General features: G+C 49.6%; 1 protein-coding gene across 2 annotated transcripts; it reads right to left on the bottom strand.

Annotated features, from left to right (window-relative positions):
* Window positions 1-11,032: 11,032 nt before the first annotated feature.
* Window positions 11,033-14,659, bottom strand: SLC25A45 (solute carrier family 25, member 45). Of its 2 annotated transcripts, XM_006860933.1 has the most exons (6): window positions 14,620-14,659; window positions 13,714-13,757; window positions 13,555-13,626; window positions 13,146-13,331; window positions 11,429-11,687; window positions 11,033-11,301 (listed from the first exon to the last, which is right to left on the bottom strand). In XM_006860933.1, the coding sequence occupies exons 1-6, from the start codon at window positions 14,654-14,656 to the stop codon at window positions 11,033-11,035; spliced, it is 867 nt and encodes a 288-aa protein (XP_006860995.1). In that variant the 5' UTR covers window positions 14,657-14,659. The 2 variants fall into 2 exon arrangements, with proteins under 2 accessions (XP_006860995.1, XP_006860994.1); XM_006860932.1 differs by lacking the exon at window positions 13,555-13,626 and having other exon boundaries at window positions 14,620-14,656.
* Window positions 14,660-21,941: the final 7,282 nt, after the last annotated feature.

Raw genomic sequence — 21,941 nt, 5'->3', positions numbered from 1 at the left:
TTAAAATAGTAGCTGTAACTCCCTCCCTAGCTCCATTCCATAATTAATCCCTCCTTTTAAATCTCCAAAGCCAAACTTGTGATTCAAGTGACGGGAGAGCTCTCCCAGAAACAAAGGCAAAATCAGCAAGCAGCAGCTAACTACTGACATTATCACCCTAACTACTGGAATAGAAAAACAATTCAACAATGCCTGACCACAAGTTCCCGGATCTTGATTTTCTTATCTCTTAAGGACCCCAGGCTTCCCTTCAGTAGGTAAGGCAGATCTGGGAGAGTCCCATTCCTCTGCCCTCCTCTATAAATGCACCGTTCTTTGCTCTGAGCCCTGTCTCTAATTATTGGCTAATTTAGTGGCAGGTGGTTAAGAACCACTTTTTATAGTTACAAGCTGAAGAAGGAGTAGGGCACATAGCCAAGAGAACAGTATGTGTGAATGTCCTGTGGCAGGAGAGGCCTCTGAGTGTTTTAGGAACTAATAGAAGATGAGCTTCCAAGAACCTTGAAGGTTGTGGGGGAGGAGCTGGCCCTGATCCCTCAGAGTAATGGCAGCTCATTCCAAAAAAAACCCCCACAGCCATCAAGTTGACTCTGACTCATAGTGACCCTAAATCGGGTTTCTGAGACTAAATGTGTATGGGAGCAGGCACCCTCATCTTTCTCCTTTGGAACTGTTGGTTGGTTTGACTACTGGCACTGCAATTAGCAGCTGAATGCCTAACCCAGTGTGCCACCAGGACATTTAACCCATCTAGTGGGAACCTGCACAGAGACCAAGAGGCTGTGGTTGAAACAGAACAGAACAAGGGAACACTGAATGGTTGAAAATTATGAAAGATGTGTGTCAGGTTGTATTCTTTCACCATATTTATTCCATCTGTATGCTGAGCAAATAATCTGAGAAGCTGAATTACATGAAGAAAAATGTGGCATCAGGATTGGAGAAAGACTCATAACAGGTGACCTGTTATATGCAGATGATACAACCTTGCTTGCTGAAAACAAAGAGGATTTATAATACCACAACCTTTGGTACGGGTTGCACTTCAGTGTAAAGAGAACAAAAAGCCTCACCAATGGACCAATCAACAACATAGATGGAGAAAACGTTGAAGTTGTCAAAGATTTCATTTTGCTTGGATTTACCATTAGCATTCATGGAAGCAGCAGTCAAGAAATCAAACGATGTAGAGAGAAACACTGTTGACTGATGATGTATGGAGGGGATTGTAATCAATGTAATGAAACAAGTCATATGAATGGCTGAATGTGAAACTGATGATGTGCCCTGTAAACTTTCACTCAATCCACAATAAAAACCTTAAAAAAAAAAAAAAAAAAAAGAAAGAAATCAAACAATGTATTGCATTGGGCACATCTGCTGCACAAGCCTCTTCCAAGTGTTGAAGAATAAAAATGTTAGTTTGAGGACTAAGGCGCACCTGATCCAAGCCGTGGTATTTCCAGACACTCCATGTGTATATGAAAGTTGGACAATGAATAAAGAATACCTTAGAAAAATTGATGCATTTGAATTATGGTATTGGAAGAAAATATTGAAAGTTCCACAGACTGCTAAAAGAACAAACCAATCTGTGTTGGAAGAAGTGCAGCCAGAGTGCTCCTTAGAAGCCAGGATGGCCAGACATTGTCTCTCATACTTCAGACATATTATCAGGAGGGACCAGTCCCTGGAGGAGGATATCATGTTTGATAAAGTGGAGGGTCAGAGAAAAAGAGGAAGACCCCCAACGAGATCGACGAGCACAGCTGCAGCAGTAATAGGACCAAATGTAGCAACAATTGTAAGGTTGGCTCAGGACCGGGCAGGGTTTCGTTCTGTTGTGCATAGGGTCACTATAAGTCAGTACCAACTCAATAGTACCTAACAATGATGGGGGGAGTAAATGACAGAGCTGGGGTGACATCATCAAAAACTGCCGTGCAGTGAATGACTTCATCTGGCTCCTCTACCTATCATCTTTGCAACTTCCAACAAACAACTTAATTTTCCTGGTAGGTCTGGGTAAAAGAAGTGAGAGAAGGTGATTGTACAACGATATAATTCAGTTATTGTTGTTGTTAGGTGCCATCGAGTCAGTACCAACTCATAGCAACCTTATACACAGCAGAACGAAATACTGCCCAATCCTGGGCCAACCTCACTACTGCTGCCATGCTTGAGTCCATCGATGCTGCCACTTGGCCAATCCATCTAGTTGGGGGTCTTCCTCTTTTTCTCTGACCCTCCACCTTACTAAACATGATATCCTTCTCCAGCGACTGGTCCCTCCTAACAATATGTCCAAAGTATGAGAGACAAAGTTTGGCCATCTTGGCCTCCAAGGAGCACTCTGGCTGCACTTCTTCCAACACGGATCTATTGGTTCTTTTGGCAGCCTGTGGCACTTTCAATATTCTCCTCAGTAGTGAATGATTATTGACACGGCTGACTGTGATTGGAATTTTATTGTGGGTATAAAAAGAGCCATCTCAGAAGTAAGAAGTGCCAGGAGTGTCCTTGGGCCCTGAGATCCTGTGATCCAGGGACAGAAAACTGTGGCACCAGGTGGGGGGCAGAAGAGCAGTCAGCAAAGCCAAAATCCAAAGCACCAGACAGAGTGGTGGACCTCCTGGTCTATGCAGCAAATGAAGCTGAGTGATTTTGGGCTTGCTTGCAGAGTGGGGTGTCTCCAGACACTTAATTAGGTTTGAGGGAGTCTAGATCTGACGCACGGAGCTAGAGCCAAGTACCTACAGGTTGAGGTTTATGGAGGAGTGCTATGCCCTCTTAGCATTTCCTAAAAGCAGCCTAAAAGAACTCTGCCACATTGCCCAAACAGGGCAGAGGCTAGCCCAAGGGACTGAGGACTAGTGAGAAGCCCAGCTGTGGACACAGCTGAGAAGAGGCCGTCCTAACTGGAACTATGAGCATTTCTGACCACGATACCCCTGGTAGCTTCCCTAGTGAATCCTGTCCATGTGATGGTCCCGCTGCCCCACCCCACCCCCTCTGTTTTAACCTCAGGGCAGTTTGCCATTTCCTAGTCCTTAGGGATTCCTTCTGTGTAAAGCCTTTCAGATCCAGAGCAACCCTGTCGGACAGCAGAACTGCACCTTAGGCTGCCCTTGACAGGAGCAGATGGCCTTACCTTTGTCCCCCAGAGCGTCGGGTGGGTTCGAACTTCTGACCTTGCAATCAGCTGCCCATTGTGCCACCAGGGCTCCGTGTAGCCTTCAATAAGGAATTCCATAATAATGCATATTATCAGACCCTACTGATTTGAAAACATTTAGCTTTTTATGTGAAATAAGTCTGATACAAAAGGACAAGTATTCTGATTCACTTATCTGAAATATAGAAGTGTTTTATATTTAGAATAATAAAATAGGCAAATGTGTAGAGACACAAAAGTAGATTAGTAAACTTTTCAGTCTGGGAGCGGAGGTCCCTGGGACCATCAGGGAAGAAGAGTGGAGAGTGGGACCCTACCCAGAGAAGCAGTGATGCCTGAGATGGAGGCAGAGACGATGATGTGGAGAGATGGAGCAGCTGGGGACTTCAGACACAGAGAGAGAGAGGAGCTGTGTGCTGATGACTGGGGGCCGGGGGTGGGGTGGGAGCAGGCTTGTAGGGTATACCCTTTGGCTGGTTGATGATGCATGGAGGGGATTGTAACCATGGCAATGAAAGATATACGATAGGATGAATGTAAAACTAATATTCTCCCATGTAAACTATCACATAATTCACAATAAAACATTTGAAAATAAAAGTAGATTACTAGTGGGTAATCTACTGGTGTGGTGCTGTAGGATAAGCACTGAACTGCTAACCCCAAAGTTGGTGGTTCAAACCACCAGCCATTCCTCGGAAACCCTATACAGGGTAGCTCTGTGTTGGAACCAACTGAAGGGTACTGAGTAATAACAAGAGGGGCTGGAGGAGGGAGCATGGGGAATGAGTGCTTAGTGGGTACAGTACAGAGTTGCTGTTTGGGGTGATGAGAAAGTTCTGGAAAGAAATAATTAGATGCATGCACATCCTAGCTTTAAAAAAATCTCCAGCCATTTCCTGCCTGTTTGTTATCTTTCTAGTCTCCTTTCTGATAGTGTCAGGTGTTCACCCTGGGTCTCTGTGAAAGAGGAACCAGGTTTCTGCTAATCTAAAGCCTTGCTTTGTTGTTGTTGTTAAGTGCCGTCGAGTCGGTTCCGACCCATAGCGACCCTGTAGAGAGAGAACTCCATGGTGTGGCGGGCACACTGCCATGTCTCTGGTTCTAAATGAGGAGTTTGGAGCCGAAGCAGCAGTCACCTTAGGAAACGCCACAAGAGACAGCCAGGTGGGAAAAGTGGAAGCCTGGGTCCACACTGCACAGACAGGATGATGGTCACAACTACAATAGCAAAATTTAAACAAGTTATAAGCCAGAAAAAAAGAGAATTCTATTTATTTTCAAGTTTTACTCTCTGGTATTGTGGTGAATGGAAACTGGATGGTGCATGTGGTTTGCAATCAGCTGCTAACCTCAAGGTTAACAGTTGAAACGCACCCAGGGGCTCTGCAGAAGAAAGACCTGGTGAACTGCTTTTGTAAAGATTGATCCCAAACCCACTGCCAATGAGTCAATTCCAGCTCATAGAGACCTTATGCAGGGTTTCCAAGATGAAGATCTTTAAAGGAGCAGACAGCCTCATTTTCTAATCCCAGAGCACCTGGTGGTTTGTGGTCCAGTGTTTACCCAAAACTAACTCTAGAGAGCAGTTCAACTTTGTAACTCATGAGCTGAGGGCCAATTGGAAGGCAGCTAACAACAAGATGGTAAGAAATGGCAAACTAAGAGGACCACTCTGACCCCCACCCCATCTCTTCATTCATATACACACTGTTTGCTTCCTTCCAACTCTGGCTGTGTTCCAATGACTATTGTACCTCCACCGTTCCGCCTGAGTCCTGGTGTGGCGCTGTGGGCTAATGCATCAGACTGCAGAGTCGTTTGAACTGCAAGGTTGGTGGTTCAAGCTCACCAGCTGCTCCTTGGAAAAATCGCTATGGGTTGAAATTGACTTGACGGCACTTAACAACAACTGCTCTGCCCAGCCTAAATCCAAAACCGAATCCTGACTCTTAAGGACCCTATAGAATGAAGTATAACTGCCCATCTAGGATTTCAAGGCTGTAAATCTTTACAGAAGCAGACGGCCACATCTTTCTCCTGAGGAGTGGTTGGTGAGTTTGCACTGTTGACCTTTCATTTAGCAACTAAGTACTTGATCACTGAGCCACTGGGGCTCCTGGGGTAGGGTTCATAGACTGTACAATCAGAAGACATCTCAAGAAACTGAGGCACAGAAAGGGCAGCGACTAGCTAGATCCAGTGACCTCAGGCGGAATCTGTCTACATACCGCATACATAATAGTAGTAGTTAAGTGTTGTCAAGTCAGTTCTGACGCATAGCGACTCTGTATAGGATTTCTGAGGAGTGGCTGGTGAGTTTGAATCGCTGACCTTGCAGTTCAAACCTACTTTCAGTCCAGTGTTTATCCAGCATCGCGGCACCAGGAGTTCCTGAATCTGTGCAGCAGAGGGCGCTAGAACTCAGTGTTCAGGTCCCTTCTACCCTCAACTTCCAGTCTGCAGCAACCGCACATTTCTGCTCTTAGGAGCATGTAGAATACTGTATCTTACTTTCTAATGGAGGCGAAATTCACATAACATAAATGAACCATTTTAGAGTGAACAATTCTAGGGCATTTAATACATTTTCAATGTTGTGTAACCATTACCTCCATCTAGTTTCAGAATGTTTCCATAATCCCCAAGGGAGACCTCACACCCATGAAGCAGGAAGCCCCAATCCTCCACCCACCCCCAGCCCCTGCAACCACAGATCCGTGTAGTCTGCATATTTCATATAAGTAGGATCATACAATATATGGTCTTTTTTGTCTGGCTTCTTTCACTTAACATAATGTTTTCAAGGTTCATCTATCTATCTATCCATCCATCCATCCATCCATCCATCCATCCATCCATATATATGTTATTGTTGTTGTTAAGTGCCGTCGAGTCGGTTCCGACCCATAGCGACCCTGTACAGGGTTTCCGAGGGTGTAAATCTTTACGGGAGTAGAAAGCCTCATCTTTCTCCTGTGGAGCGGCTGGTAGTTTCGAACCGCTGACCTTAAGGTTCGCAGCCCGATTCGTAACCACTACGCTACCAGAGCTCCTTATCCATATATATAGCTATTGTGAATTGCATGAAACTTTACAGAGCAGATCATCAGTTTTACATTCAACAAATCATCCTCTTCACTTCATCTCACTGATGGCAGTCCCCTCCATGAAACATCACTGATTCCAATTCTTCTCTTTGTTTCTTCTTTCCATTCCTTCTTCTTTCCCCACCTTCTGAACTTTGTCCTTGGGTCAGTGCTGACCATTTGATTGGTGGTTAGCCATTCTATGATGTGTGTACCTCACTAGTGTTGTTGCCCCTCTCCATGCTTATCTAGTGCTTGGCTGAAAATTGAGACATGGGGTGAGTTCAGGTTCAGACCCGAAGGGTGGCCAGTGGTCATAGTCTTGGGGTTCTACCAGTACCTACCTGACCAATGAGCCTGGTATTTTTTCATGATGTTGAGTTTTCCCCACATTGCCTCCCACTCTATCCTGGTCCTTCTAATGTGATCCTGTTCAGAGTAGTTGGTAGTGGTAGCTGGGTTTTCTGGTCTCAGGGTTGTGGAGACTGATGTTCATGTGGACCATTAATTCATTAAACTAATTGTTTCCAGTGGACTTCAGTTTTCTTCACTCTTCTTTTCTCCACCAATAGTTATACCTTAGATGGCAGCTCATGAGTTTTAAGATCCCAGTCATCACTCACCAAAGGATATAGGACACTGTCTTAATGAACTATGCTATGCCAGTTAACCATGGTGCCCCATGAGACTATGATCTTGAACCCCCAGGTCTAGTGACTCATCCCCTCAAGGTGTTTGGTGATGTCTAAGAAGGTTGAAATTTTGCTGTTTGCTCCACCGTATTCATGGATATGTTTGCAGCAAAGTTAAAACCCACGTACAGACATGCTGTCAAAACTTTGTTTTGTGCGCATAATCCACTCTCCTCCCACACCAGTTCAGCCTTTGTGTCTATCCATCCTTCTGCCTGCAGATCACCATTCTTGCAGGAGTGTGTATATAATGGTATTTACCTCTGTTGCCTTTAACTCTTGCACTTTTGTGTCCTCCAATGCCTTCATTATTCTTCTGCCAACCTCCCCTTCACCCAAGTTAACATCTGTGTATCAGAACATTTTATAGATGAATGATATTCCATTGTATAATGGATATATACCACATTTTATTAGTTCATCCACTGATGAATTTGGGTTGTTCCCATATTTGGCTGTTGTGAACCACGCTGCTATAAACACTGGTGTGCAAATATTTGTTAGTTATGAAAACTTCTTAGGTCATCTGGTAACTCTGACATAGTGTTCTAGAGAAGAATGCATAATATTCTTCAAAAGAGTTCCCCAGTGTTCCCGCTAGTGAGGTAAGTAACTGTAACTTTTTGAGAAACAACAGTCAGGAGGTTTGCTGACCCCAGAGCTGACCCCAGAGCTCAGTCACAAACCATTAATCACCAGAAACGGAGGCCCCGGTGCGCCTACACGGACTAACACAGGTTAGAATCCAAGCTGGACTCTGTCCCACAGCCATTTTCTTTTTCTACCATCAAAATATGTGTACCCGCCTTATTTAAGATGACGATAAAAAGGTTTTCTTCTAAGAAAGAATGCTGTGGCTGATGTCTAAATTATAGTTTTTATATATATGATAAGGACGTTCCAAGAAGGGAATGACAAGAGTGTTCCTTGAAAGACTGTTTGTGTGTGCAGTTAACTTGCAGAGGAAGTTTGCGACGAGTGGCTTTGTAGGATATGCACTAAACTGTGAGCCACGAGACCGGCGGTTCAAACCGACCAGCCACTCCACAGAAGAAAGATGAGGCTTTCTGCTCCCACAGAGATTTTAAAAGCCTCGGACACCACATGCAAGGCTGCTGTGGGTTGAAACGGATGGCACTTAACATGAGAAGTTCACTTGTGACTCGTGTGTAATCCCCAGCCATCCTGTGTAAGAGTCCCTCTCCTTTGGGACTCTGGAGTGTTTGGTATTTTACCAAGTGCTACGGCAGCTTCAGCTGTTGCAGATCCAATGAGAAAGGTGTGCCTTCTGCACCTCATCTCCGTGTCTTGTCACACTGGACAATGGACCTAGCGTTGGCGGGTAACAACTCTGCTTAACATTCTGAGGCAGGACACTGTTTCATAAACTTACTAATCACTGAGAGGGGCGTCACACCACAGATTTTGGGCTGCTGCCATTCTCAGAGATTCGGACTCAGTAGGTCTGAGGTGGGGCCTGAGAGTCTGCATTTTTAACAGGCTCCATGGAGTCCTGGGGTAAGGTGCTATGGGCTAATATGTCAGACTGCAAAGCCGTATGAACTGCAAGGTCGGTGGTTCAAGCTCACCAGCTGCTCCTTAGAAACCCTATACAGGGTTAGTGAGTAGGAACCAACTTGACGGCACTTAACAGCTTCCATAGGATCATCACTGGACTAGGAACCACAAGATTGGTGGTTTGCACCCATCGGATGCTGTGTGAGAGAAAAATGAGGCTTTCTGCTCCTCAAAGATTTTAAAAGTTTTGGAAATCTCATAAGGGGTCGCTATGAGTCGGAATCGACTCGATAACACTTAACAGTAGGTATGATGCTGTAGGCTCATGTAGCACACTTGGATTGTTGTGTAGACTCATTGGCCCTCAGGCATTGTGCTAGCTCCAGCGGAGGCTGGTGGAGGTTGGATGGCTCCACCTCTCATCGCCATTTCCAGTAGACAGGGAGGTATTTTAAACAGGGGATGGGTGGTTCTGCCCAGTTTCCTCTGACAAGAACCTAATCACAGGCCCCATCCAGCTGCAAGAGAGATTGGGAAATCTCTCCTCTCCCTGTGGCCACACGCTAGATGCGTAATTGGGGAAAAGTTGAGGGAGTCCTGAGTGGCCTGGCTATCTCTAATACACAATCTAGTCAGTGAGCGTTTAGATGGCTAGAACTCGGGAGCGCATGCGGGGAGCTGAGATGGGTCTGACCCAGGTGAATCTGACCTCAGGCCAATCCCAGAGAGGGTAGAGCAGGGTAGTAAAATAACCAGGTTCCATCCTTACCAGCCATGTGACAAATTACCGTGGCTCAGAGCTGAGGCCACCACCTCCTCTGGTAGTTGTGCAACTACTACTGTGATGGCTTCTATAGAAAGCCTCCCGTAACCAGCAGTAAACCCAGGAGTTCAGGCCACCGTAAGGTGGACTGGGTTGATGTCTGACCAGATGGAGACATTAATGGGTTTAAACTATGCCCAGCTTATTTCAATGAGTAAAGGAAACAACATATTGCATTGAGCAAATGTGCTGCCAAAGATCTCTTTAGAGTGTTAGAAAGCAAATATATTACTTTGAGGACTAAGGTATGCCTGATCCAAGCCATGGTATTCTCAATCGCCTTGCTTGCATGCAAAAGCCGGACAATGACTAAAGAATTCTGGGGAAGAACTGATGCCTTTGAATGAAGGGATTGGTAAAGAATCTCGAATACACCATGGACTGCCAGAAGAACAAGTAAATCCGTATTGGAAGAAGTACAGGCAGACTGCTACTTGGAAGAGAGGAAGGAGACACTTTGTCTCGTATACTTGGAACACATTATCAGGAGGGACCAGTCCCTGGAGAAGAACGTCAATGACAAAGAGGAAAACCCTCAGCGAGATGGACTGACCCAGTGGCTGCAACCCTGGGCTCAGACATGACAACGACTGATTGTCAGGATGACGCAGGACCGAACAGTGTTTCCAACACGTGTGCACAGGGTCGCTATCAGTTGCAACTGACTGGACGGCACCTAACAACAACAAAGGGACCAAATGACATCTCCCAACTATCACCCTGACCCACCCTTGAGAGAGCAATGCTGGTGTCACTTCACTGGGATGGCCCCGGAGCTAGGCAGCCAGGAGAGAGAGGGCAGTGAGGCAGGGCCAGGGAGCAAGCAGGGGTGGTGGATAATGGAGGGGAGGTGGAGAGGGAGACGTGCAAGCAAAAGACCATCTAGCAAGCGTTTACTGAAAATTCGGCTTTTGGCATTGGGCTTGATGTTGGGAAACAAGAAATGGGACCCTGGTTCTCTAGGCACTCAGTCTCAGGGGACGTCTATGTGAAGCCCACAGCTGGTAAACCAAGGTGAGGTCTAGAGGGAGAAGGGGTGGTCTGGAGCCCAGAGTCAGTGTGGCCAGGGGGAGGCAGGGGAGGAGGGGCTCTGGGAGGCCACCTCAGACTGACTCTCAGAGGGGAGCCGGGCTGGCCTGCTGGACACAGTCCTCCTGATAGGCTCTGACCAGCAGGGCTTCAGCCTACTTTAACATCACAGAGAAAGGAAAGCTCGGTGGGTGGGGAGCCCATGGGGAGGGGCCTGGGGTTTCCCTGACTTCCTGATGGGGATGAAGCCAACTCAGGGTTCTGGGCAAGGCGGGGTCATAGGGTGACCGCTGAGATGTGCAGTGGGGGAGGCAAAGAGGGGGTGAGGGGGGATGATGAGCACCGAGGCCGCAGAGAGGAGGTGAAACCCCAGGTCAACCAGTCAGACAGGGTGCTGAGGTAGCGGCGCCTTTACGTGGGAAGGGGCCGGACAGTCTCTAGCACCATTGGCTCCTTGGTTTGCACCCTGTCGGCCCTGCTTCTTGGACAGATACTCGAAACAAAAGAATGGAGGGTCGGTGCTGCTGGGGGTCCGAGACCAGCTCCAGGCTGCCAGCCCCCACAGCCACTTCCACCCTCCCAGCCCCAGTCTAGCGTGTGGGAGGCCCTGGATGGAATGAGGTTAATGGCATAATCGGCTGAGCCTCTGCCATCTGTACTGCAAGCTGGCCTCAGTGGCGGCAGTGGGTGGCGGGCCCGCCCAGGCTCACCCCCACCAGCGAAGGAGATATTCGTAGCTGAGGAAGGTGACGGCGTTGACAGGGAAGGCGCGGGCACTGTTGATGATGAGTCCCCGGAAGAAGACCTGGGGTCCTTCCTGCTGGACGCTGCTCACCATGCAGTCCAGCAGCCCGTGGTACACCCGGCCTTTCAGCCCGTCCATCTGCATGCGGCACTTGATCACATCCAAGGGTGTGGCTGTGACCCAGGAGGCGATGCCGGCACAGCCCCCTGCCACCAGCACTGTGGCTGAATCTGGGTCAAGAAGCCAGGGACAGAGGGCTAGGGTCATACATGCATCCCCCAGGTCTCTCACCCCACGCCAGCCTCCCTGTCAGAGCCCACCTCCCTGACCACCCTCCGCCCCACCCACTGGACTTACTGGGATTCTGGTCCTTGGGTGTGTAATAGCGGCAGAGCCATTCATAGGAGACGAAGTAGATGCCCAGTGTGGGGGTGTCCCTCAGCATCAGGGTGCCGGACCCTCGGAACAATCCCTGGGGCCCCTCATTCTGGAGGATGGAGGTCATGCAGTGCAGGGGTCCCCGGTATCGCGGCCGTGGGCTCCCCAGCTGCGCCCTTGGCTCTGTCTGGTTTTGTAGTCGGACTTTGATGAGGTCAAAAGGGGCCAGGCAGTAGGCCTGCAGCGAAGGACGGAGAAGAAAGACCCTGGTCACAGACTGTGACGCTCACAGAGGACAGAGGCACGCTCAGCTCGTGCTCACACAGCTAGTTCCCTTGCCCCCCGCCCCGTCCCTGGGCACCGGCCACCTCCAGTGAGTGGACAACACTGCCCCCGCCTCATGCCCGCAGCAGCCAGCATGAGAGACACATGGGATTTTTTCCCCCTGTAGCAGGGGCAGGTTTCTCGTTTCCTGAACTCCAGGGACGAGCATGTGTTTGCATAAGTGGCTCAGAATAAAGACATGGGACTGAGACCGCGAGTCACAGCATAGGACTGACCCTACTTCAGGGAGCAGGTCACCTCTAAGGCCCAGGGAGGGGAAACCTACCAACTCCCAAGTGTCCGAGCACAGAGACTTCAGAACATGGGAAGCTGGGTGACAGGTGCAATTCTGTGGGTCCCCAAAGTCCTATTCATCGGCAGGTGAGGCAGATGTGGGATATTACTGGGCCTGGGCAAGAGCAGGTGCTAGGGGGCTGTAGAGGGCTAGGGTGGTCAGGAGTTTGGGTCAAGGATGCAATAATGTCAAGATAAGATGGGGGTGGGCCAGAAAGAACAGAGTTCCACGCTGAATAAGCAGAATCGAGTTTCTTTTGGGGGGTGTCTTTTGTTGTTTTATTTTGTACCACATTTCCCCCCTCCCCCCAAGAAGGGGCAGAACATCAGCCAGGCCTTAGAAGGGTCTCATTAATCATTAATTCATTTGAAGGAGCAGCCTGACTTTGTCCTTTGTCCATTCACTTGGCCTTGTCAAGTATGTCAGGGGCTGCTCAGTAAGGAACCTTGTGGGGAGTAGCAAGATGGAGCCCTTGACCTCTGCCTGATCAGGGTCCCCATTTGGTACAAAGTCCCCTCTGGTGGCTGCAGCTCCCCTTCTCTTGGTCACCCTCCCAAAGTCCCGAGAACACAAGACCAAACACGAATGACCAGAGCTACTTAATGACGAATACACAGGTGTCTTGGCCCCGCCTGGGTAAAAGGCCACCCAGATGGTGCAGGGAAGGGGCTGAACTAGGCAGCCGGACACAGAACTGAGCCTGAGCTCTGCTGGGGATGAAAGTTAGCACTGAGGCTGTCAGTTCCCCAGGGTCAAAGGTGGCCTGGGGAGTGGTCCATCCACAACTGTGGAGCAGACTGGCTATTGAAGAAGTGGGCACTGGCTGCAGTCATTAGAACTGGCCACCACTGGAGCTCTCTATTCTCATCCTGGCCCTAGAAGCTAGCAACATGGAAGGCCAGGGCCCTGCCAGGCCAGATGCAGGGTGTAGCCTGGGGCTTGCCATTTCTCCTTAGCTCCTCACCGTCCCAAGGGTATGGACAGCCTGCATCCCGAAGCTATGGGGCTGCCAGAGGGAGCTGAGAAGGCAAGGCTTGCTGGCCCCACACTCACCACTCATGTGCGAGCCCCACTCACCTGCACGAAGCCCCCCAAGCAGCCGGCTATGAAGACATCCATGTAGACTGGGGGATGGGTCCACCGCTCCTGGTGGGGGGTGGTGGTGAGTGCCAGCAGGACGTTGCTGTAGACCCCAAACAGGACAGAGTTGACCAACGCTATGCTGGCGATGGGGAAGCTCATTCCTTTGAAGAAGCCCAGGACCTGTGGAACACGGAACACAGGGCGCTGAGTGGGCAGGGCCTGTCTGCATGGGGCCTCCTCTGGGGCAGTGGGATGGGGGTGGGGGCAAAGCAGGCTGAGATGGAGGAAGGCCACCTCTCCTCCGGTGGCCCCAGCTCAGGTCTTCTCCTTTTGGGGGCAGAACCTGGTGAGGGGAGGAGAAAGCTGACCCCGTCTGGCCCACCCCAAAGAAGTGGTCCCGCACCGATTCATGGCGGTAGATCTGGATGGCGCAGTCCAAGATGCCTCGGTACTTGTTCTGTGACTGCAGCCGTACCTGGAGGAGGACAGATCCGTGGGCTGGTGGGCTCTTAGCCCGGAGGGCCCTGGCACCAGTGTAGGCGTGGGTCGCCCCCAGACTCACCTTTATAGTGTCAAAGGGGTGCCCCAAGACCAGACCCAGAGCCCCTGTAGTGAAAAGAAGGTATGATGAGTGAGAAGGGGCCTGGAGCAGGCAGGAGGGAAGAGGCTGGATTGCAGCTTTCCTACCAGACTCTGAGATGTTTCAGCTGCCCCCCAACTCCCACCAGCCATTGCACTAGTCAAGGGGAGTGAGACCCCTGAATCCTGTGTGGAGGCCTCACCCAGACCCACAGCTGGGCAGACTCCTAAGGGTCTCATTGGCTATGGGGCCCTGGGACTCTGAAAGTCTCTCCAATGGCCAACTCCTCTGTCCCTTCCAGCTTTGCTTCTTCCTCCCACAACTGGTAACTATGAGTGAATGACTTCTGTCCCTGGGAGGGGGGCGGCCAGTGTCTGCAGTGTGAGCTGCAGGACCCCACCATCATCCTCTCCCACCTGCAAGAGCATAGCCAAGGCTGGTTCTATATTTGAGGGAGGTGGCAGCCCCAGGGCAGGTTCAGAATGTCCCCTCTTCCCCCTAAGAGAAGTGTCGCCCCATTGCGTTGGGTCAGGAAGCATAGCAGGCCTAAGGCCAGGTAGGGCAGAGGTCCAAAGGGGAACTCGGGACAGCAGGTGAGGTCACAGGTGAACTTCACCCTGAGCCCCAAGGTGGTGGGAGAGCAGAGCCTAGATGGGGGCTGCTGGGGCCTTGGCAGGTGCCAGGTGCTGGATGGTGAACTGCAGAAGCAGCTCTCCTACCCACCCTCACCCCCTCGCCTTCCTTCCTCTCCTCCCTGATGGACTCCAGGAATGCCCGGAGGGCAGCTGGCTTTGGGCTGCTCCAGGGGAACCAGGACTTTGGCCTCAGCTGCTCAGATGTCGCTCCACCCTTGGGGATGATGTGACAGAAGGAAGAAAGATGTCTCACCGGAGACCCAGCCAGCCACAAACTCCTCCGCAGGCATTGTTCTGGGCACAGGGCAGGAACTGGGGCCTTCAGGCGGCTGAGGAGAAGCTATGGAGAGTTGACTTCAGCCTTCTCCCTCCCCCAACCTGGGCCTGATAACCTCCCACTAATGTTTAACCCTGGGCAGCCAGGAGATGGGAGAGTGCCAACCTCAGTGACCCTGACAGACTGGAGGAAGTTATGAGTGTAGAATGAGATGCCTTGATCTCCATGTCCGGCTGACAGCAGTGTCATGGGCCAGGGAGGGCAGCCAGGGTCCCCCCAGGACTGTTTCCAGTCAGCAAGGGTTTAATACCTATTGTGAACTGTTAATGCGCTCAGCTGCTCACTGCAAGGTCAGTACCTAGTACCTCAGACAGACCTCAGAAGAAAGGCCTGCCTACCTACTTCCAAAAAATCAGCCACTGGCAACCCTATTGTTGTTGTTGTTGTTGTTAGATGCCATCGAGTAGGCACCAACTCATAGGGACCTTATGCACAGCAGACCGAAACACTGCCCGATCCTGGGCCAACCTTACTACTGTTGTCACACTTGAGTCCACTGATGCTGCCACTTGGCCAATCCATCTAGTTTGAGGTCTTTCTCTTTTTCTCTGACCCTCCACCTTACCAAACATGATATCCTTCTCCAGGGACTGCTCCCTCCTGACAATATGTCCAAGGACAATATGTCCTTTGACAATATGTCCAAAGTTTGACAATATGAGAAAAGTTTGGCCATCTTGGCCTCCAAGGAGCACTCCGCCTGCACCTCTTCCAAAGGCAGCCCATGGCACTTTCAATATTCTCCTCCAAAACCATAACTCAAAAGCACCAATTCTTCTATTGTCTTCCTTATTCACTCCAGCTTTCGCATGCATATGAGGTTATTGAAAATACCATGGCTTGGGTCAAGAGCACCTTAGTCCTCAAGCTGACATCTTTGCTCTTCAACACTTTAAAAAGGTCATGTGCAGCAGATTTGCCCAATGCCAATACGTCCTTTGATTTCTTGACTGCTGCTTCCATGAGTGTTGATAGTTGATCCAAAAAGGATGAAGTCCTTGATAACTTCAACCTTTTCTCCGTTGATAAGAATGTTGTTTATTGGTCCAGTGGTGAGGATTTTTGTTTTCTTTACATTGAGATGTAATCCACACCAAAGGCTGTGCTCTTTGATCTTCATTAGTAAATGTTTTAGCTCTTGTTCACTTTCAGTAAGCAAGGTTGTATCATATGCATATTGCAGGTTGTTAATGAGTCTTCCTCCAATCCTGATGCCACGTTTTTCTTCATAGAATCCAGCTTCTCCGATTATTTGCTCAACATACAGGTTGAAAAAGTTTCGTGAAAGAATACAACCTTGTCGCACACCTTTCTCCATTTTAAACCATTCGGTGTTCCCATGTTCTGTTTGAACAACTGCTCTTGGTCCAGGTACAGACTCCTCATGAACACAATTAAGTGTTCCAGAATATTCATACTTTGCTATGTTGTCCATAGCTTGTCATGATCCGCACAATCGAAAGCCTTTGAAACCCTAGGGAGCACAGTTTTACTCTGGCACACATGGACTCAATGGTAACTAAGTAAATGGATAGCTGCTTAGTCCAGTCCAAACTCCTGTTGGTTCCCACAGAAAAGCACCAGATTGCCTACTAGCCCCCAAACATGCAGCAACTAGGCCACAAAAGATGAAGCCATGGCCACCAGGGGGCATCCCTACTCATACTGGGGGCACTGAGGACTGAGGAGTGGGGAGTGAAGAGGGGAGTGACTCACCAGGGACCTGGAGCCTGTCTGCTGTCCCTGGGGTTATTTATGACTTCCAGGTGTGAGTCCTAAACACATCTCCCCACTGTCTCTTCTCCCAGCCCCTTTCCCAAACCAAACCTAATGCCCTTGGGTCGATTCCAGTTCAGTGACTGGGTAAGACAGAGCAGGTTCCCAAAGCTGTGGGTCTTTACAGAAACAGACAGACAGTCACAGCTTTCTGTTGCAGAGCTGCTGGGGGGTGGGGGTGGGATGGAGTGGGTCCAGCTTTTGACCTTTCAGTTAGCTTTGTTGTTACGTGCTATCAAGTCGGTACCAACTCATAGTGACCTTATGCACAACAGAACAAAACACTGCGCGGTCCTGGACCAACCTCACAATCATTGCTACACTTGGAGCCCCTTACTGTTGCCATGTGCCAATTCATCTCACTGGGGGTCTTCCTCTTCTTCATTCAGTTAGCAGTCCAGTGCTTAACTAGTTTGCCCCAGGGCTCGCCTCTTTCTTGTTGTTATTGTGGTTGTTAAATGTCATCAAGTTGGTTCTGACCCATAGCGACCCTGTATAGGGTTTCTAAGGAACAGCTGGTGAGATTGAACCACCGAACGTGTGATTCAAACTGACTTTGCAGTCCAGCGCATTAGCCCACAGTACCACACCCAGACTGCACCCCTTTCTTGTTGTTAAGTGCCATCGAGTCGATTCTGACCCATAGCGACCCCTTTCTTAGGATGCTATAAATGCTGGTGTGTCTATGGGCCAGGGGGTAGCTGAGCTGCAGCTGCCCATTTCCCCTTGGGCAACTATAACCCAAACCAACAGGGCAGGGTCTGGAATCTCCTTCCCTGGACAAGGCGGGGAGAAGAGGACAGGTTATGAGGGGTGGAGGGTCTTCAATCATGGCACCCGGAGAAACGTGTGAAGACCCCACATGCAGTGCCAACCTTTGACATCTCGGTCTCACACTCACCCGCATTCTATCTGAAAACCACCTTAGTCTTCTCATCTAGCCAGATGAGACTCCAGCCAGTTCTCACTTCCTTCACGCCTTCCATTCTGGCCCAAGCCCCTATCATTTCCACCTGGATCACTGCCCCATGGCCTCACTGTCTCCACCCTGCTCCCCCACACCCCCTTCCCAGGCCCTTCTGGGAATGACAGTTCAGCCAGAGATCCAGTTAAAATCTAAAGCAGACCAGGGTTCCTCCGCCCAGCTCCCTGCTCAGACTCAAAACCAAAATATTTTCTAGGATCTCTGAGCCCACCCCACCGCTACCTCCTACCTCGTGGACTTTGCACTTCTTTAACCTCAATGCCTTGCTCCCTCTACTCCAGCCACCCTGGCCTCCTAACTCTTCCTCCCATGCGATTCCCCTTCAGGCCTTTCCACTACCAGTCCCTTCATGTGAACACTCTGCTCTCACTTCTCCTGGAGGTCAGTGCTGCTACCATCTGCCCATCCTGCCTCGTGTGGTACCGGCTGTCCCTCTCCTGGCTCAGCCTTTCCTTTCTTCCATTATACTTGTCACCTCGGAGGCATGAGGCCATTTTGCCCTGTCTGAAAGGGACCTCTGGCTGTTTTGTTGACTTATGTACCTCAAAGGCTTCAAACAGCATGTGACATAGTTAGAGCTGTTAATTGTCCTTAAGTTGACAGACTCATGGGGACTCTGTGTGTGCAGAGTAGACGAATTGCTCCACAAGGTTTCTTGGCTGTGACCTTTCAGAGCAGATGGTCAGGCCTGTCTTTCAAGGTGCCTCTGGGTGGATTCAAACCGCCCATCTTTTCACTAGTAGTTGAGGGCTTAAGTGTTTGTGTTGCCCGGGAACTCTGTGGTACAGAGTGGCTGTGTGCCGTGGAGTCGGTTCTGACTCATAGCGACCCTGTACAGGGGTTCTGAGGCTGTAAATCTTTACAGGAACAGAAAGCCTCATCTTTCTCCCGCGGAGCAGCTGGTAGTTTCGAACTGCTGACCTTGCGGTTTGCAGCCCGATTTGTAACCACTACGCTACCAGAGCTCCATGGCAGAGTAGACATTCAAAATCTATTCGTTGAATGAATGAATGACTATTGGATGGAAGTGTCAGTGAGCAGCATCAGTGGCCAGCATTGGAGCTCAGTCTAACTCTCCATCTCTTGTTGTTGTTAAGTGCCATCAAGTCATTTCTGACTCACAGAGACCCTGTATAAGGTTTCAGAAAAGCAGCTGATGGGTTTAAACCACCAAACTACTGCAGTTCAGTGCTTAGCCTTCAGTGCCACACCAGAAGTCCCCATCTCTGAAGGACCCAAAAGAATGTAAAGGTCCCACAATGCCCCCAGGTTTCCCCACCTGGATCTCACTGCAATTCATCGGATGCACAAGGACCAGCCCTTTCTGCTCACTCTTGTCTCTGCTTCTGTGGTAAAGCAGAATCCACCACCTGCTACTTTCTTGGGGCCTCATCTCAGACCTCCTAGGGCTGCTGCGAAGATTTTCCTGACTGCAGGTCCCTCACAGAAGGTTGGGCTACATACAGTCTTGGATCTGTCCTCATGATTGTATCTCCCCCTGCTCACCTCACTACCAGTGACCTTGGCAAAACTCTCAGCGGGCTGTGGGCTCCTATACTGCTGACATACAAAGCAGCAGGTGAGCCCTGCCAACTGAGATGCCCTAGATCTCTCAGCTCAGAAGACCTGTGGTGCCCCAGCTCCTCGCTTCCTTTGCCAATCCCACCCCAGCCCACCTTCTGTCACTCACCTAGAACTGTGCAGAAGTGAAGCCCATCCAGCAATGGGCTCTTGTGCAGGCCTTCACAAATCCTGCCAGGCAAGGAAGAGCTCTGAACTTGTCCTTCTAGCTCACAACTTCCAACACGTCCTCACTGCCTGCCAAACGGCCCACAAATCCCTCACTCTGCCATTCCCAGCCTCACCTGTGGTATTTCATGGGCCCCAGTCTTTCCCAGTGCCCTCCCCATGCTTATGATGCTTCTGTACTGGGAATGCCTTTTCTCACCTGCCTCTGCCCACCTGCCCCACTAGCCAGCATCGTACCCAAAGCCCCTTCTAGCTCAGCTAGACCTGGGCTCTAGTCCCCACCCATCTCCACAACAACACACACCTGTCAGCTGTCAGCCTTGTGAGTCAGCCTTTCTGATCTTGTTTTCTTATCCATAAAATGGAAATATAATACTCGCTTCTTAATGTGTTATGGTCTATGCAGCAAATTTAGAACAGAAACAAATTTGTAAAATGTGGGTGTACGGAAACAGGAAAGATTACAATGAAAGCCCTGGAATGAGAGAGTTAGAAGAGGAGTATGCAGTCCTTTCAGAAGCCTGAATCAGGAGACTGTATTTTTGCCAGTCCTGGTGTGGTGCTGTGGGTTAATGCACCGGACTGCAAAGTTGCTTTGAACTGTAAGATTGGCGGTTCAAGTTCACCAGTCACTCCTTGGAAACCCTATACAGGGTCACTATGGATCAGAATCAATCTGATGGCATGTCACAACAACACAACAATTTTTGTCAGGGCTGTAGAGAGCAACACACATTCAAAACAGGACGGTTGGCTTCCATCTTTGAGCTGGTCACCATTGTTTCTGACGCTGCTGATCCAGAGGTTTGTATGCTATGCAATGCACATTCTGCTCATGTTTTCTAAGAGGAAAATTAAGTTTCTAGAAAGGCACTGATGTTCCAGTACACCTACATTTCACAAAGTCCTTTCTAGTTTCGTTTTGCCAGTCATGAATGAACTGGGAAGAGCCAGTTCAAAGCCAGACTAAAACATCCAGCAGAGAGCAGGTGCTCAACATATGATGGCTGCTCCTAGTCTTATGTCCCAGGTCCAAAAGGAGGAAGTGAGGTAACACACAAGAAAAGGCCTAATCCAACATCCAGCACATAGCTGGTGCTCAGGAATTGAGACCCCTTCTCTTGCTGCTTTTGGTACCATCCTTTATAGCTCTTGAGGCGCATCTTTTGTTTTATGTAACTTTAAGTACACTTTTCTACCAGACTCCTCTCCCCCTTTTCCTTTCATTGACCCATTAAACCATAATACAAACTTCCTGAGGACAGGGGTGTTTCTTTCCTAGGTCTCTGAACCCCAACACAGCACTATACACTCAACAGTACCCAACTGCGTCCTCACTTTGCTCTAACTGGTTTAGGGAGGAACTAGGGTCATTGCATCCTGGTCTGCAGGTTCAGAGCTGAGACCCAGGAGTATGAGACATAGCTGTTGGGGTGATCCATCTTCAGAATCAAGGATATCTTGGGGGTAGCAGGTTGGCATGACAAAAGGGAACTATGAGAAGAGGAAGAGACTAGTTTGACCTACTAGACTCTTTAAAATAAGAATACACCCATCAAGGAAGTAAAACTAAGTTTAAATGAGAATTCTCCCTGTAGGGATTAATAGGTGCCTTTTGGGAAAGATTATAAACTCAAAGTTCCCAGTAAAGGGGAAATGGAGGAGGGGCTTTTTCCCAGCTAGGTTAATAAAACTCTTTGTCAAATGGCCATGCAGCCCATCTGCCCTTGTCTACAGGGCAGGGTGCCTGATTTTGCAAAATTTAATAAAGAAAACCTCACTCTCACTAAATGAGTACAGATTGGATTATTGAGCAGTTGTCAGTGTAGACAACATTTCTCACAGGAACAGGTGCCTGTTCCCACCACACTCTCTCCTCTCCAGCCCCCCTAGAGCTTCCTAGAGACCTTAGTCATGCTAATAGGACAGGCACCTCGTATGGGGGTGAGCTGCTTAGTCCTGGGAAGGCAAGCTGTTTCAAATTCTGAGGAAATTTAGGCCGTCAGGATTGGAACTGCCTTCCAATCCCAGGAAAATAGGGCAGGTTGAACCCACTTCTCCGTTTCTGATCACAGAACCCATAGGAACATTTGGTCCTGTGACTCAACAAGGCGCCAGAGGTGTTTGTCTCTAAGATCTACACCTCAGGCACACACACGGCACACACACGCTGGGGCTGTCAGACATGTGACCTGACCCTGGGGATAGGCAGTTTCACATCTGCCACTTTGGGGCCCCGTCTCTGCTCCCCAGTCTGAGACTGCTTCAAAGATTCAGACTGTGTCTAAGATAGCTGTGCCATGTGACTGCTTCCTGGGAAAACGGGGGAGCCTGGGTTTCTAACACACACAGAATTTGAAAGTGGAAAGCATCCTTAGAGGCCGTCCAGCGTTGGCAGATGGGGAAATTGAGGCCCAGAGGCGGGGTAGGGAACAAATTTGTGTATATGAGATGGGACCCGCCCAGCCTTCTGCCCTCACTGTGCTGCAGCTCCGCTTTACCCAGCGCCCCATAGTGTGTCCCTGCCACGTCCAAGGAAGTGTCTCCATTTTACAGGTGGGCGCACCGGCCTCAATTCACACGACGAATGAGAGGCAGCGCTCGCGCCAGTACCCCCGTTCCCTTCGCCCACCCCCCGCCACAGGCCAACGGTCAGGTTGTGGGGGTGGGCGACTTGCCCTCGATCTCTCGAGCTGATGGCAAAGCTGGCTCGTAATGGGGATAACTT

The sequence above is a fragment of the Chrysochloris asiatica genome, unplaced genomic scaffold, assembly GCF_000296735.1.
Source record: "Chrysochloris asiatica unplaced genomic scaffold, ChrAsi1.0 scaffold00040, whole genome shotgun sequence".
In the NCBI taxonomy this organism is placed as follows: Eukaryota; Metazoa; Chordata; class Mammalia; order Afrosoricida; family Chrysochloridae; genus Chrysochloris; species Chrysochloris asiatica.
The sequence above is the reverse complement of the archived record's forward strand: the minus strand, read 5'-3'. Positions and strand labels throughout refer to the sequence as shown.

Coding starts and splice junctions, on each gene's coding strand:
- SLC25A45 (XM_006860933.1), bottom strand. CDS start 14,656: ATGCCTGCGGAGGAGTTTGTGGCTGGCTGGGTCTCCG. Junction 13,758..14,619: donor TGTGGCTGGCTGGGTCTCCG/GTGAGACATCTT, acceptor TTTTCACTACAG/GGGCTCTGGGTCTGGTCTTG. Junction 13,332..13,554: donor AGATCTACCGCCATGAATCG/GTGCGGGACCAC, acceptor CGTGTTCCACAG/GTCCTGGGCTTCTTCAAAGG.